The following is a 12,247-nucleotide window of genomic DNA, read 5'->3' as shown; positions in this document are numbered from 1 at the left end:
TCAGCTGTGTTACACAAATGGATTGATGAAATAAAATATAATAAAATGAATAATACAACCAGTTCAGGTCTCCTGCCCGATGACAGCTGGGATAGGCTCCAAGCACGCCCGCGACCCTAGTGAGGAGAAGCGGCAAAGAAAATGGATGGATGGATGGAAAATGAATAATAATAAGTGGGTGCGTTGCATCAGGAAGGCCATTCGGGTAAAAACCAAATCGTGCGAGTGATTTGCTGTGGTGACCCCTGAAAGGGAAAAGCCGAAATTCACGTCTATATGTTGTTTTTAAAAATATAAATTATACATATATTTTTTAAAAACCCAGACAGTTTTAAAATAAAAATCGTCCAAGACCATTTCAATATACACCACAGCTGTGTAAGTGGTAATTTTTCTGATACTCATAAACTGTAAATAAAAAACTATAATGTAGCAGTACGGTAACAAATAAATATCATTACAATTCATTGCATTCTGACTTCCAAAAGACCGTGTTTGGGTAATTTAAGCCGTGAGTCATTAAATTCCTGTGGTTTTGTTTTTTTGTTTTAATTGATAAATAATAGATTATAGTGTGGTTAAATTGGCACTCTTCAGCGAAGATACGAAGTGACGCCATCACGTGAATTATGACGTCACATTCCCTCAACGTGACGTAATAAAGTCAAAATAATTATTTGCGCTGCTCCTTTAGACACTTGATATGTTCCCGAGATCTTTTAATAAGCCCAAGCGACACACACTCACTCAAAAAAAAAATAGTAATAATAAATATATACTTTTACAAAATCTAATATCTGTTGAATAATAGTGGCCATGAACGGTCTAGTTGTAAAAAAGACACAAAGCACTCTGGGCAAAGTGATAAAGAAACCTGCTCTCACTGAAAAACTGCTCAGCAAGCCACCGTTTCGATACCTGCACGACATTTTTACTGAGGTAAGACTTAGATGCTGAATAAGTACCGTTGAAAGCCATTTAGTAAACTAACAGCCAACTGACCTCAAACTCATGCCATTACTTTTTAATACTTTGGTCATAAATCACAAGCCAAAGTCGTATTGCGTGTATATACGTCATGCTTTCTGTCGGACAACATCATTTTACGATATTTACTGACTGAATGCAGTTCATTGGTTACACTTTAAATAACCAATAGGTGGTGCTGTTGTTTTGCATAAGGCTATAGGGAGCATATGCTGAATATCTATGGTACTGGCGTCTGTCCATCCATCCATCCATCCATCCATCTATCTATCAAATGATGGCTGCAATTTTACACAGAAACAATCAGGGAGCCGTGCTTTCCCCCCCAAGAAGCAATTTCAGGCAGCTTCTCGTTCAAAAAGTACCCAACTGTTCGCTCAGTCCAGTAATCCTGAGCAACTCTTTCCAGTATGATATAGTGAGACTGAGTATATTGCGGCAGTGTAGGGCACCCGAGTTGATGGTTTTTCTCTACCTTCAGATCATTAGGACCACTGGCTTTATGAAAGGCTTGTACAAAGAGAACGAATTGAAGTCAGAATGTATCAAGGTAAGGTGTACAAAAATCCACAACCCTTCCTGGAGGACATTAAAGTACCATTTCTCATTTCTAGGACAAGGAGATGAAGATGGCATTCCTTCAGAAAGCAATAGATGTTGTGGCACTGGTGACTGGAGAGCCCCTCACCGTGAGACCAGCACATATTGTTGCCGGTCATGAGCCCGAAAAGACCAATGAGCTGCTGCAGGCCATTGCCAAGTGCTGCCTCAACAAGGTTTGTCCAGTCACTGGCAGTTCTTGCGGTCCACGGAAATGTCAAATGTCGAATGGACAAAACATTGCTGACATCTCTCAACTTGATCCGCAGGTGTCCAGTAAAGAGGCAGTGAAGCGAGTTCTTGGAGGAGAGAGGCTGGACGTGAGAGCCAAGGAGAGCGCGTTCAAATCCCAAGACAAGGACACAGTGGATGGACGCGAACCCCACCCGGACAGAGAGGTTCGTGGCTGTGGCGGTTTAGTCATGAAAAGTGTAGGTGTTGAAACAAACACATCCCTCACGTGTTCCATGAAAAACGCCGGAATTGAAACCAGGGCTGCAACTAACCATTATTTTAATAATCGATCCATCCGCCGATTATTATTTCGATTAATCGATTGAATCGGATAAAAACACCCATTTTTTTAAATATCCATCCCTTTATTTCAAAACAAGTACATTATTTCACATGGACAGTGCAGAAAGGGCATAAACATAATTGATTATGATTTAGTTACGGTTTGATCCGTAACGTCCGTCAGAAAATCAGCCACCATCTTGCTCATTGTTCTCCAAAGTAAAGACAGATGTTTGCGAATGTCTAATTTTGATTCCACAAAAAGATCATCAGTTTGCTTTCATGGAGCACTACGGAAATTGCAGAATATTTACTGTTGAGAGGCTGAAATTCCAACTATTTGGATACTTTTAGGCTTAACAATGGCTCCAAACGATTAATGGATTTTTAAAATACTTACTGAATAATAATCTGATAATCAATGAGTTGTTAGTTAGCTGCCAGGAAATACATTTGCTACCCGTCCCACTACGGACCGCCTCCGAGTTTTGATGACCCCCTATTACATACTGTCAGGTTGAGTCGCGTTTCCCCCATTTTACTACAGCTGATTCAGTTTCTCCTCCACACCGCGACTGCCAGGGCAAATGTTTTGACACTTTAAGAATCTCACCAGACGTCCACAGCAACCTGTCAAGTTTGCGCATCTCATCTCCCCTCACCTTGTCGCAAAATGTTTTCCTTCTTTTTAATTATTTTATTTTATTTTTTTAAAGGAAGCAACCCACGTTTTTTTGTGGCAAATGCTTGTTGTATTGTTATATACCTCACTTATTAAAGAATTGTTTGGGTGAAAAATAGAATTTCTTTTCAATGAAATTATAACGGGCGTCAACGATTCGCAGATTTTCACTATTCGCAGTCTGGGGAATAGTGGGGTGTTTACAATATGTTGAACTTTTTCAGGAGAAGAAGATGGTTGAACACAACGAGTGCAGGGTAGAGAAGGAGCGAGAGCAGTCCAGGGAGCAGGAGAGGCCACGTCGAGATGGTGAGAAGGAACACCGCCATGACAGAGAGCGTTCTGCCAAGAACCACCGCCGTGAACAGGACCCCGCTAAAGACGGCGAGCAAGACAAGTGTCGCAAACGCGAGCGAGACAAGGATCATGACAATGCACAAAGCAATGCAAGGGAGTGGGAAAAGGAGAAGGATAAAGGTCAAGAGAAGGAAAGCAGCAAGAGGGAAAAAGTAACAAGCGCAGAGAGTGAGAGACCCAAGCCTTCTTTGTCACAGACCAATAGTCCGACAAGAACAAGTCAGCCCTCTTCTGCCAGAGGGCAAAGATGGAAAAACTATTTTGGAGGTATATGTTCCATTTCCCTCAAATATATGTTAATGTATGGTAATATCAACCTCATTTTCATGGCCTAGTATGGAAAGAACGCATGACTTTAGGGCAGGGGTGGGAAAACTAGGGCCCGCGGGCCACATCCGGCCCATTAATCATTTTAATCCAGCCCGCCAAAGAGTGGTACAGAATCGCCCAAATGATATCAAAATTATGACTATATTCATTTGACGTTGTCTTGTAATGCCGAGTGGTTCCACCAGGTTGTGCAACAGGTACAGTGATACATTGACTTGACTTTGGCTGTTCTGTTTTTACTCTGCTACTGCTCTGAACCCTTCTTCAACCACGAGTGGGCCAAAGAAAAGAAAGGTCGACAGCGAGTGCCGAGTTTAATATAGAATGGACTACTAAATACTTTTTCACTGAAGTCCCGCCAAAGACTGAATGTCTGATCTGTTAAGAAACCGTTGCGGTTTTAGAGGGATAGAAAATCAGCCGTCACTTTTCTACCAAGCATGCTGATTATGCTAACAGCCAATCAACGCAGGAACTGATGGCTACGGCTCGGCGGTTAAAATCAAGCTTGCAGGCTCAGCAAAACACCTTTCTCTGACAAACTGCCATCCAAGACTCAGTCACACAAGACCCTGAAACAGCGCCACGCGAGCTGAAAATGGAACTGATTGATCTCCAATGTGATACTGTCTTAAAAGAGAAGTTCAACTCTCCAACTGGATGGGTTTTATGCTTCATTAAGCGCAGACAAATTTCCGGAAGATGGCACAGAGGATGCTGGTGGTGTTTGGCTCTACATGTGTGTGAACAAACGTTTAGTGTGGTGAACACCTACAAAATATCCTACAGATCCCAGCTGAGTGATGAACACCTCAGATGTGTTCTGAGAATTGCCACAACAAAACGAACACCAAACCTTTGACGCACTGTTCCCATTTAAAGTGAATCTAAGTATTAACACGACAATGCCCTTTTTTTGTGGTTTATTTTTGATATGTAAGCATCTGGTCCTGGCTTGGCCTGCCTGTCAAATTTTAAAAGTCAATGTGCCCCCTGAGCCAAAACGTTTGCCCGCCCCTGCTTGAGGAAGTTGATGTTTTCTGTCATGATTGTTTGCTTCATCATGTTGTTTTAGTTGTGGAAACCAACTTTGCTTTCTCTTTTGTCAACAGATGAATCGGACAGTGAATGCGGTAAGTGTTTCTCTTCTAAGAGGGCCATTCGATCGCAACATATGCTGGAAATTCCCCATTAATTGAAAGTGAGCGAGAAATGAGATATTCTGCCCTTACAAACATAGCAATGCTCAGTTGTATCTGACACTGTCAAAGGTCCTTTTGCAATTGCTGTTTATTCTTCTTCTTCCGACAAATTGATACCCTAACGGGGGCTTGAAATGATCCACAACACAACACTTTTCATAACAGCATGGATTTTGGTGAAGGTGTATGATTTTGAGTGGTCCTCAACATGAGCCACAAAACAAACTCAGTTCGGAAAGTTACAAACAAATTATCCCCTGAAACCACTTTGAATGTTTTTTCCCCCCCCACCAAATGACAGAAAATTGTGCCACTTCCAGAGACAAACTTCAACTAGGGAATTTGTTCAAGTGATCAATCAGAAGCAGGTATCCTTGACAGATTCACATCACTGAATTGAGCCACTGAAAACTGCAGTGGGCTAAATATATTTTATTGTTATTTAGCAGGAGAGTGTTTTAAAGTTTGGGCTGTATTAATATCTGTGGGATTCACATTTTGTTTCTTTAAATCGCAGTGATTACGTCTACTGGATACTTGTTTGTACAGAAATTGAGGTTTTCTTCAGATTTTGGCATTTTGACAAATACAAGGATTCTGGACTCGGGGCATATTCGACATTCAAATTGGATCGTATTGCTTGCACTTTTATCCACAACTGAGGCACTGTCATCTTCAAGTTCATAGGTTGGATTCTGGTCAGTATCATCAAGGTTGCCTGAAACAAAAGAAACAAACTGAGAATAGAAAAGTGCAATAGTGGTCTAAATCCAAACATCAGTCAAATCTATCAATATTTAATGAAAGATGATAATTAACATTAACTTACACAAATATGCACCCAAGCTAAAGCCTTACTTATTATGAGTCTTCTGTCAATCACTGAACTCCTCCTTCTGAGATTTTATTTGTATTTTTGATTTTTTTTTAGCAGGAGGTGAAGCCCGGTTTTATGGGTGCGGCTAACTAGGAACAAATTTAACAAACAAGAGTTAAGGTGCCTCGATTCAACCTTTTTTAAAAATGACGGGCATTTCTATGCTATTGGGCAAACAAAATGGGAGTCGGCGCAGTGTTGAGTGTCGAGTTCAATAAAACACTGGCCCCTACTTTCAAAATTGAAACATTCCTTCCCTCTATTTCTGCTCTGATACAAAAACGGCGTTAGCATACTGTAGTTATCAGTGGCTCAATTGCAAAGCTTTTTTTGATTTTTTTAACGTACACCACGTAATGTGGGCTAAGCACGGCATCGACATTTGATGACTATTTCAAAGATTGTCCACGACAAAGGGGACGTGAGGGCCTGGTCATCAGAAGTATTGGTTTGTGCAAGCGTATCTAATGAAGTGTCCATCCAGTGCATCGTCATTCTTTTTCACAGACAGTCAGCAGGCACGGAGTCCCCCTTACAAGGAAAGTGGAGATGCTGCAGTTTCCTCACTTTCGTCTGACGTGCCCCCCAGGTCTGTAGCGACAACGCCAAAGTTCCGATTCGGAATCGAGCCAGTTCAATCGATGCATCTTATGTCGTGTAGCAATAACCGCACGGTGCGGCCCAGCGGTGCTCGTCCGGCTCCTCCTCGAATCAAGAAACAGGAGAGCTTCACCGAAGGGGTTCCAGCCGAGAGGTGACCTCTCTGAATGTTATTTTTGTCGTCACTATTTTCCGTACAAAATCACTACCTACAAGGCACAACCGGGTTCCTGATGTTGAAAACATACACGTACATCTCATGGTATGAGTTTCTTCTCCATCGTAGGCTTTCTAGTGCCAAGCCTTCAGTCATCAGAGAGGGGAAGAAGCTGTCTGCTGATGAGGATGAGGAAGACGAGCAGTTTCTTGTGGCAGAGGCGGCCCCTGAACCCGCAGATGCTCCGGAAACGGTAAGTGATGAGAACAGTTAATTGACAAAGCCGAACGTTTACGTTATCCATCCATACATCTCGCCATCCATTTTCTATTATAGCGCGTGTCCTCATTAGGGTCTTAGGCAAGCTGGAGCCTATGTCTGCTGATTTTGGCCAAGAGGCAGGGTACACCCTGGACTGGACGCCATTTAGAAAAACAACCATTCAGACGCACATTCCCACCTATGGGCAATTTACAGTGTTCAATCAAAGTAAATTGCACAAAGGAGAAACGTTAGCATCATCATGTGTTTTTTCTGTTACAGGAACCTGCACAAGAGCTCAGTCGTGAAGAAAAACACGGTACATTTTTCAAATTGTTTTCTACTTTTTGTTTGTCCATTCAAATAGGTCATTTGTATAAGATCATTATTCTTTCAAAGTGTTTGCAGAATCTCTCACTTGTTTAGCAAATGTTTTCAATTAATGCAGGTGTACTTGTGAAAAAGATCCTCGAGACAAAAAAAGACTACGAGTCGTCACCATGCTCCAATAAATTAAAAGAGGTACTCTTTCTGTAAATGTTATTTTATTTGTGTCTCTAACGCTAGAGTGGCCTCTTTAACACGTTTATGAAATGGCTTTGAAGGGCAATTGTATTGTGCAACTCTGGTTATTGTCACAGAGAAGATGTAAATACATTTGGAGGTGCAATTATGCTACCTTGGAACCACAAAAAAATGTTCCCCTTCAGTGAAGCCCTTGCAAGGTCTAATGTCCTGACAAGCAAGTGTGGCTGACCACACCCACAACCGAACCGATGCACGCATCAAGATTAGAACTAAATAAGTTCTGGGCTTGCTCAATAACTTGAAATAAGACCAAATAAAAATAAAAGCTTATGTTACAGTATGTGTGTAATAAAGTGCCAATTCATTTTCATTGTTTTTCATACAAGGCCCGCTGCACAAAAAGCAACGTGGTTGAACACAACTGAACTGTTGTCCAGTGTGCTGGATTCTGCAACTGGTTCTCATGAGTTGCCGACCGTCAGCAACTAGGTTTGCTGTGATTCGAAAATGTAATCGCAGATGAACGGCATTGCAACATGTAAGAGATGTAACAGCCGATCAAAAATCCCATGTTCTATCATATGAGCAACAAAAGTACAAAGCGAGATGGCCACCGCCAAGCTGTCACACACAAATATATATATATATATATATATATATATATATATATATATATATATACACACACACACACACACACACACAAAAGAACCAAAGTTAGTGAGCTTGACCTCCCCCTTTGTATCATCCTCTTCCATATTCAGCTGTTGTCAGAGGAAGCCCGGAAGAAAGAGCAGGACCTGGTCACGCGGGAGATAGAGCGGCTGCGTGCGTCCATCCAGTCGGTGTGTCAGAGCGCGCTGCCTTTAGGGAAGATCATGGACTATGTGCAGGAGGACATAGACGCCATGCAAGCGGAGCTCCAAAGTTGGCGGAAGGAGAACAAGGAACATGCGCAGGTTTTGCTGCAGGAGCAGAAGTAAGTATACACACGACCATTTTTCCTTGTCATGTGTGGAGTCTCACATTTAAAAAACTGGTTAAGATGTTCAAAAAAAAAAAAAAAAATCTGTGTAAAACTCTTATAGCTTTGTTTATCAATTGCAAATGCGGTCATAGCAACAACAACAAAATAATTTCATCTTTGTGTGTTTTTGTTCATGCTTTTACAGAGTGACAGAGCAGGCAGTCGAACCTCTCAAGGCAGAACTGGGAGAGCTTGATCAGCAGATGAAAGACTACCAGGACAAAATTTGTGCTGTGAGGTCCAACATAATAATGAATGAGGAGAACATCCAGAAGAAGTTAGCAGCAATTATCTCTTCCAGATCCTGAAAAGGGAAACCAGGGCTTGTGAGTGCAAAGTCATCTTCTACTGGAAAAGAACAGTTTTTGTTCATCCTTTCTTTTACATAGCGCTTGCCCTCATTAGGGGAAGCTGAAGCCTATTCCAGCTGATTTTGGACAAGAGAAGATGGGTACACCCTGGACTGGTCGCTAGGACACATACAGTGCCGGGAAAAAGTATTGGCCCCCTTTGTCAAAGTATTTTTTGGCCTATTGTCTCCACTTTAATTTTAAGATCATCAAAACAAATATAAATATCAAACATATACAACCAAAGTAAACATAAAATGCAGTTTTTAAATGGTGACTCTATTGAATAAGGGGGGACTTCCAAGCTAACTGGCCGTGTGTGAAAAATTATTTGCCCACTTGTTAAATCACGACTTAACTGTAGCTAATAATTTTTTTTTTAGAAAGCAGAGTTCATTGTCACTCCCGGGAACCACAGTGAGAGCCTTTATCCACAAATGGCGAAAACATAGAACAGTGGTGAACCTTCCAAGGTGTGGTCAGCCTACAAAAACTACACCAAGCGACGACTTGGTGTAATTTCTTTAGCGACGACTCATCCAGGAGGTTGCAAAGACAACATTTTAAGAACTGCAGGCCTCCCTCAACTCACTTAAAGTCAGTGTTCATGACTCAACAATAAGGAAGAAGACTGGGCAAAAATGGCATACATGTCAGAGTTCCTATGAGAAAACCACTGCTGACCAAAACTTTTCCCGCATTTCCTCTTGTCATTTATTCTATATTGTTACTTTTTTTTTTTTTTTAGTAAAAAAATAATTCTATTTGTATTTTGAAAAAATGTGGACACTTTATCATGGTTGTAGTAGGGTGTTTAAAATACTTCTCCCTAAACTGGCTCCCCCTTTTGCATCTCACTAACATACTTGGCCAATAAAGCTGATTCTAGTAGCTGCATTGCAAAAACATCTGTCTTCCTGTGTTAATTGTATGGGATTTCAAAACCATTTCAAAAATTGAGTGGTGGATTATGAAATGATCTGAAATTCCCAACAATTGAATTAGATTGTATAATACGCGGTGAATGACTGGTGAGCATATCTGCCTCACAGTTCTGAGGACCCGGGTTCAAATCCGGCCTCGCCTGTGTGGAGTTTCCATTATTATCCACGTGCCTGCATGGGTTTTCTCCGGGTACTCCGGTTTCCTCCCACAGGCATGGTAGGTTAATTGAAGACTCTAAATGGCCTGTTAGTGTGAACGTGAGTGTGTATGGTTGTGTGTCTACATGTGCCAGAAAAGGAAGCAGACCCGTCTGTCTGTCAACAGAGATAATTAATATAAGCACAACCTTTAACGCATTGTCAATAATAAGATGTACTTGATGCTGCCTGTTATTCTGCACTTTCTTGAAATCCGAAAAAGAAGCAGAAACCAGGGGGAAAAACATTTTATGTAGGTCATAAAGTTTTATTCATCTCGCTCTTAATTATTCATGGTTTTCATATGAAGGAAGCATCAGCCTGCTTTTCCTAACTTTTTAAGCATTCTATCTGGATTCTCAATACTTCCCCACTGCTTTTTTTGTGCTGACTTTCATAACAAATGTTCAAAGTTCTCTGTTAGGCTTTGTGATGTAGTTCAAAATATTGTTTTTTAATTTTTTTAAAGAATGTCTTTGTCTAATGCTGCCTACCTATTACATTTAGATAGCAATAGACTTGCGTGGTTGTTTGTCTTAATGTGCCCCGTGATTGCCTGGAAACCAGTCCAGCGTGTACCCTGTCTCTCGCCCAAAGTCCGCTGGGATAGGCTTCAGCTAACTTCAAAAGTGTTGAAAATGGATGCAAAAAGCAAGAAAAATGTAAGGAAAAGCCTACTAGAACATCTTACATCTATTTGAGGTTATTCAGTCACACTTGACTGACGCCCATTTCACCTGAGTTTGAATTTGATTGGTCAATTCTGAACACAGCTCATCTCAGTTATAAGTGGGTGTGCGGAATTATGCAACTACATTATTTCAGTCAATACTTTTACTTCCCCACACAAAGATTGTTTTTTTTTTTCAATTGAGTTGTAAATGTTATAGGACACATTGATGGTGTAAAAAGTTTTTAAATAATTTATCATTGTTTTATATCACAAAAAGCTACAAGGGGTGTGTACACTTTTATATTCACCGAAGAAGAAACACAACAGTAGAACACTGCATTTCTACAGCACAAAAAAAAAAGCAAAACACAATAATGAACATTGTTAAATGAATATATTTCTGACACTGTCAATGAAACCTGAGTATTATTAATAAAGTTGACTAAAGTGTATTTCTCTTTTTGTATTTCTCTTCGCATGCACAAGAAAAATGTAGAAACGAATGGTACCTCACACACAATTTTTTTTCCCACCTAGAAACACAATTGTGTTCCACATACCGCGAGCACCTTCCATAAAAGTCTGTCAAGCTTATTTGCTATTTTGATTGCTAACCTTGGAAGAGCGAGCTCCTTGGGACTGCAAGCGGGATACCATCATCAAATTTCACATGCATTACTTTCTTGGCGGCACGGTGGAAGAGAGCTTAGCACTGCTGCCTCACGCACAGCGTGAAGGTCAATAAAGAAGGTGGGTCCACGGAGAAAGCATAAAGCATCGGAGTCCACTCGTTCCTGTCGAGGAGAAAATGCGGAATTCATTATGAAATTCACACACCATCACAGAGAAGAGTTGTTAACAACCGTGCCAAATTTGAATCTTCCAAATCATGAGCAAAATCAAGATGTCCTCTCTGGTCTTAAATGCTTTGCCGTGTTCGATTATGTGCTGAAAGCGCGCCCACGCTCAAATGTCAGCTGTCAATCAAATACCACTTCTGCCACCGACAAAAATGGACGCTACTCCGTCTAAGAATGTTTCTCAGGCCTACACATAGCTAAATGTTTGAACTACAAAAACATATCCACTTTAAGCCACCGGTGGCTGGAATATATCCTCACTGGGTCGGAGTGCCCCCCCCCCCCCCACCCCACCCCACCCACCGTATGACGAGGTGCTCTAAAGCGACCCCGCCAACCTGAAGCCCCGGTCCACACACTAGCTGTTGTTGGACTTAAAAATAAATCAATAAATTCTCCCTTCCTCGTTCTTCCGCCTTTCTCTGCATGACATTTATGCACTCGTGGCCGACAACGAGGCACTCTAAAGCGCCCACAACATCGGAGTATCCGAATGGAAGTTGCATTTGCGGGGTGCGCAGTACTACATAGATCTCATTCTTTTTATGTTTTCAGCAATTATCTTCAAACATGTGTAATGTATTTAGAAAAACACATCTATGAATTTACTTTTCCGAGTTCTTTAAATAAAGTCATTTCAAGTATGTTTGTGCACATTCATTTTGGTTGCTGCTGTTTACAATTTGTAATGTCAAAAAGCCATGCACAGTATCTGTTTACATTTCTAATTGTAATATCACGATAATACCGATAATCTTGGTCATTTTGGCCATGATAGTAATCCATTCAACATTGACCAAGGTGCTGACACAAGATTTGGATTCGGTCCAAATGTGACCAAAAAATAAATAAGTGAAAAAATCTCCTTGACCTTTAAAGACACTCTGAATGACAGTGTGACAGTGTACTGCCTCACTTAATATGCAAATCATATACCCACCTAGTTTTACTGGGATAAAGTGCAATCTAATCTGTTTTTCAAAAATAAGTACACAAAAATGAGTGAATTAACAAGTCGGCTTTTTTTTGTTTTTTTTTGTTGCTTTCTTTGCAGAATTGGACAAGATGATGATCATCTACTGCATATCTGCACGGTCA

General features: G+C 40.9%; 1 protein-coding gene across 1 annotated transcript; it reads left to right on the top strand.

Moving 5' to 3' along the window:
• The first annotated feature begins 816 nt into the window (after positions 1–816).
• On the top strand, positions 817–8,432 carry LOC133410600 (TRAF3-interacting protein 1-like). Its single transcript, XM_061691981.1, has 11 exons — positions 817–939; positions 1,469–1,537; positions 1,602–1,763; positions 1,857–1,985; positions 3,010–3,310; positions 6,059–6,305; positions 6,438–6,561; positions 6,852–6,888; positions 7,018–7,091; positions 7,862–8,076; positions 8,270–8,432. Exons 1-11 carry the CDS (start codon positions 817–819, stop codon positions 8,430–8,432), a joined length of 1,644 nt encoding a protein of 547 aa, XP_061547965.1.
• The last annotated feature ends 3,815 nt before the right edge of the window (positions 8,433–12,247 follow it).

The sequence above is a fragment of the Phycodurus eques genome, chromosome 12 (genome assembly GCF_024500275.1).
Source record: "Phycodurus eques isolate BA_2022a chromosome 12, UOR_Pequ_1.1, whole genome shotgun sequence".
Lineage (NCBI taxonomy): Eukaryota > Metazoa > Chordata > Actinopteri > Syngnathiformes > Syngnathidae > Phycodurus > Phycodurus eques.
The sequence above is the reverse complement of the archived record's forward strand: the minus strand, read 5'-3'. Positions and strand labels throughout refer to the sequence as shown.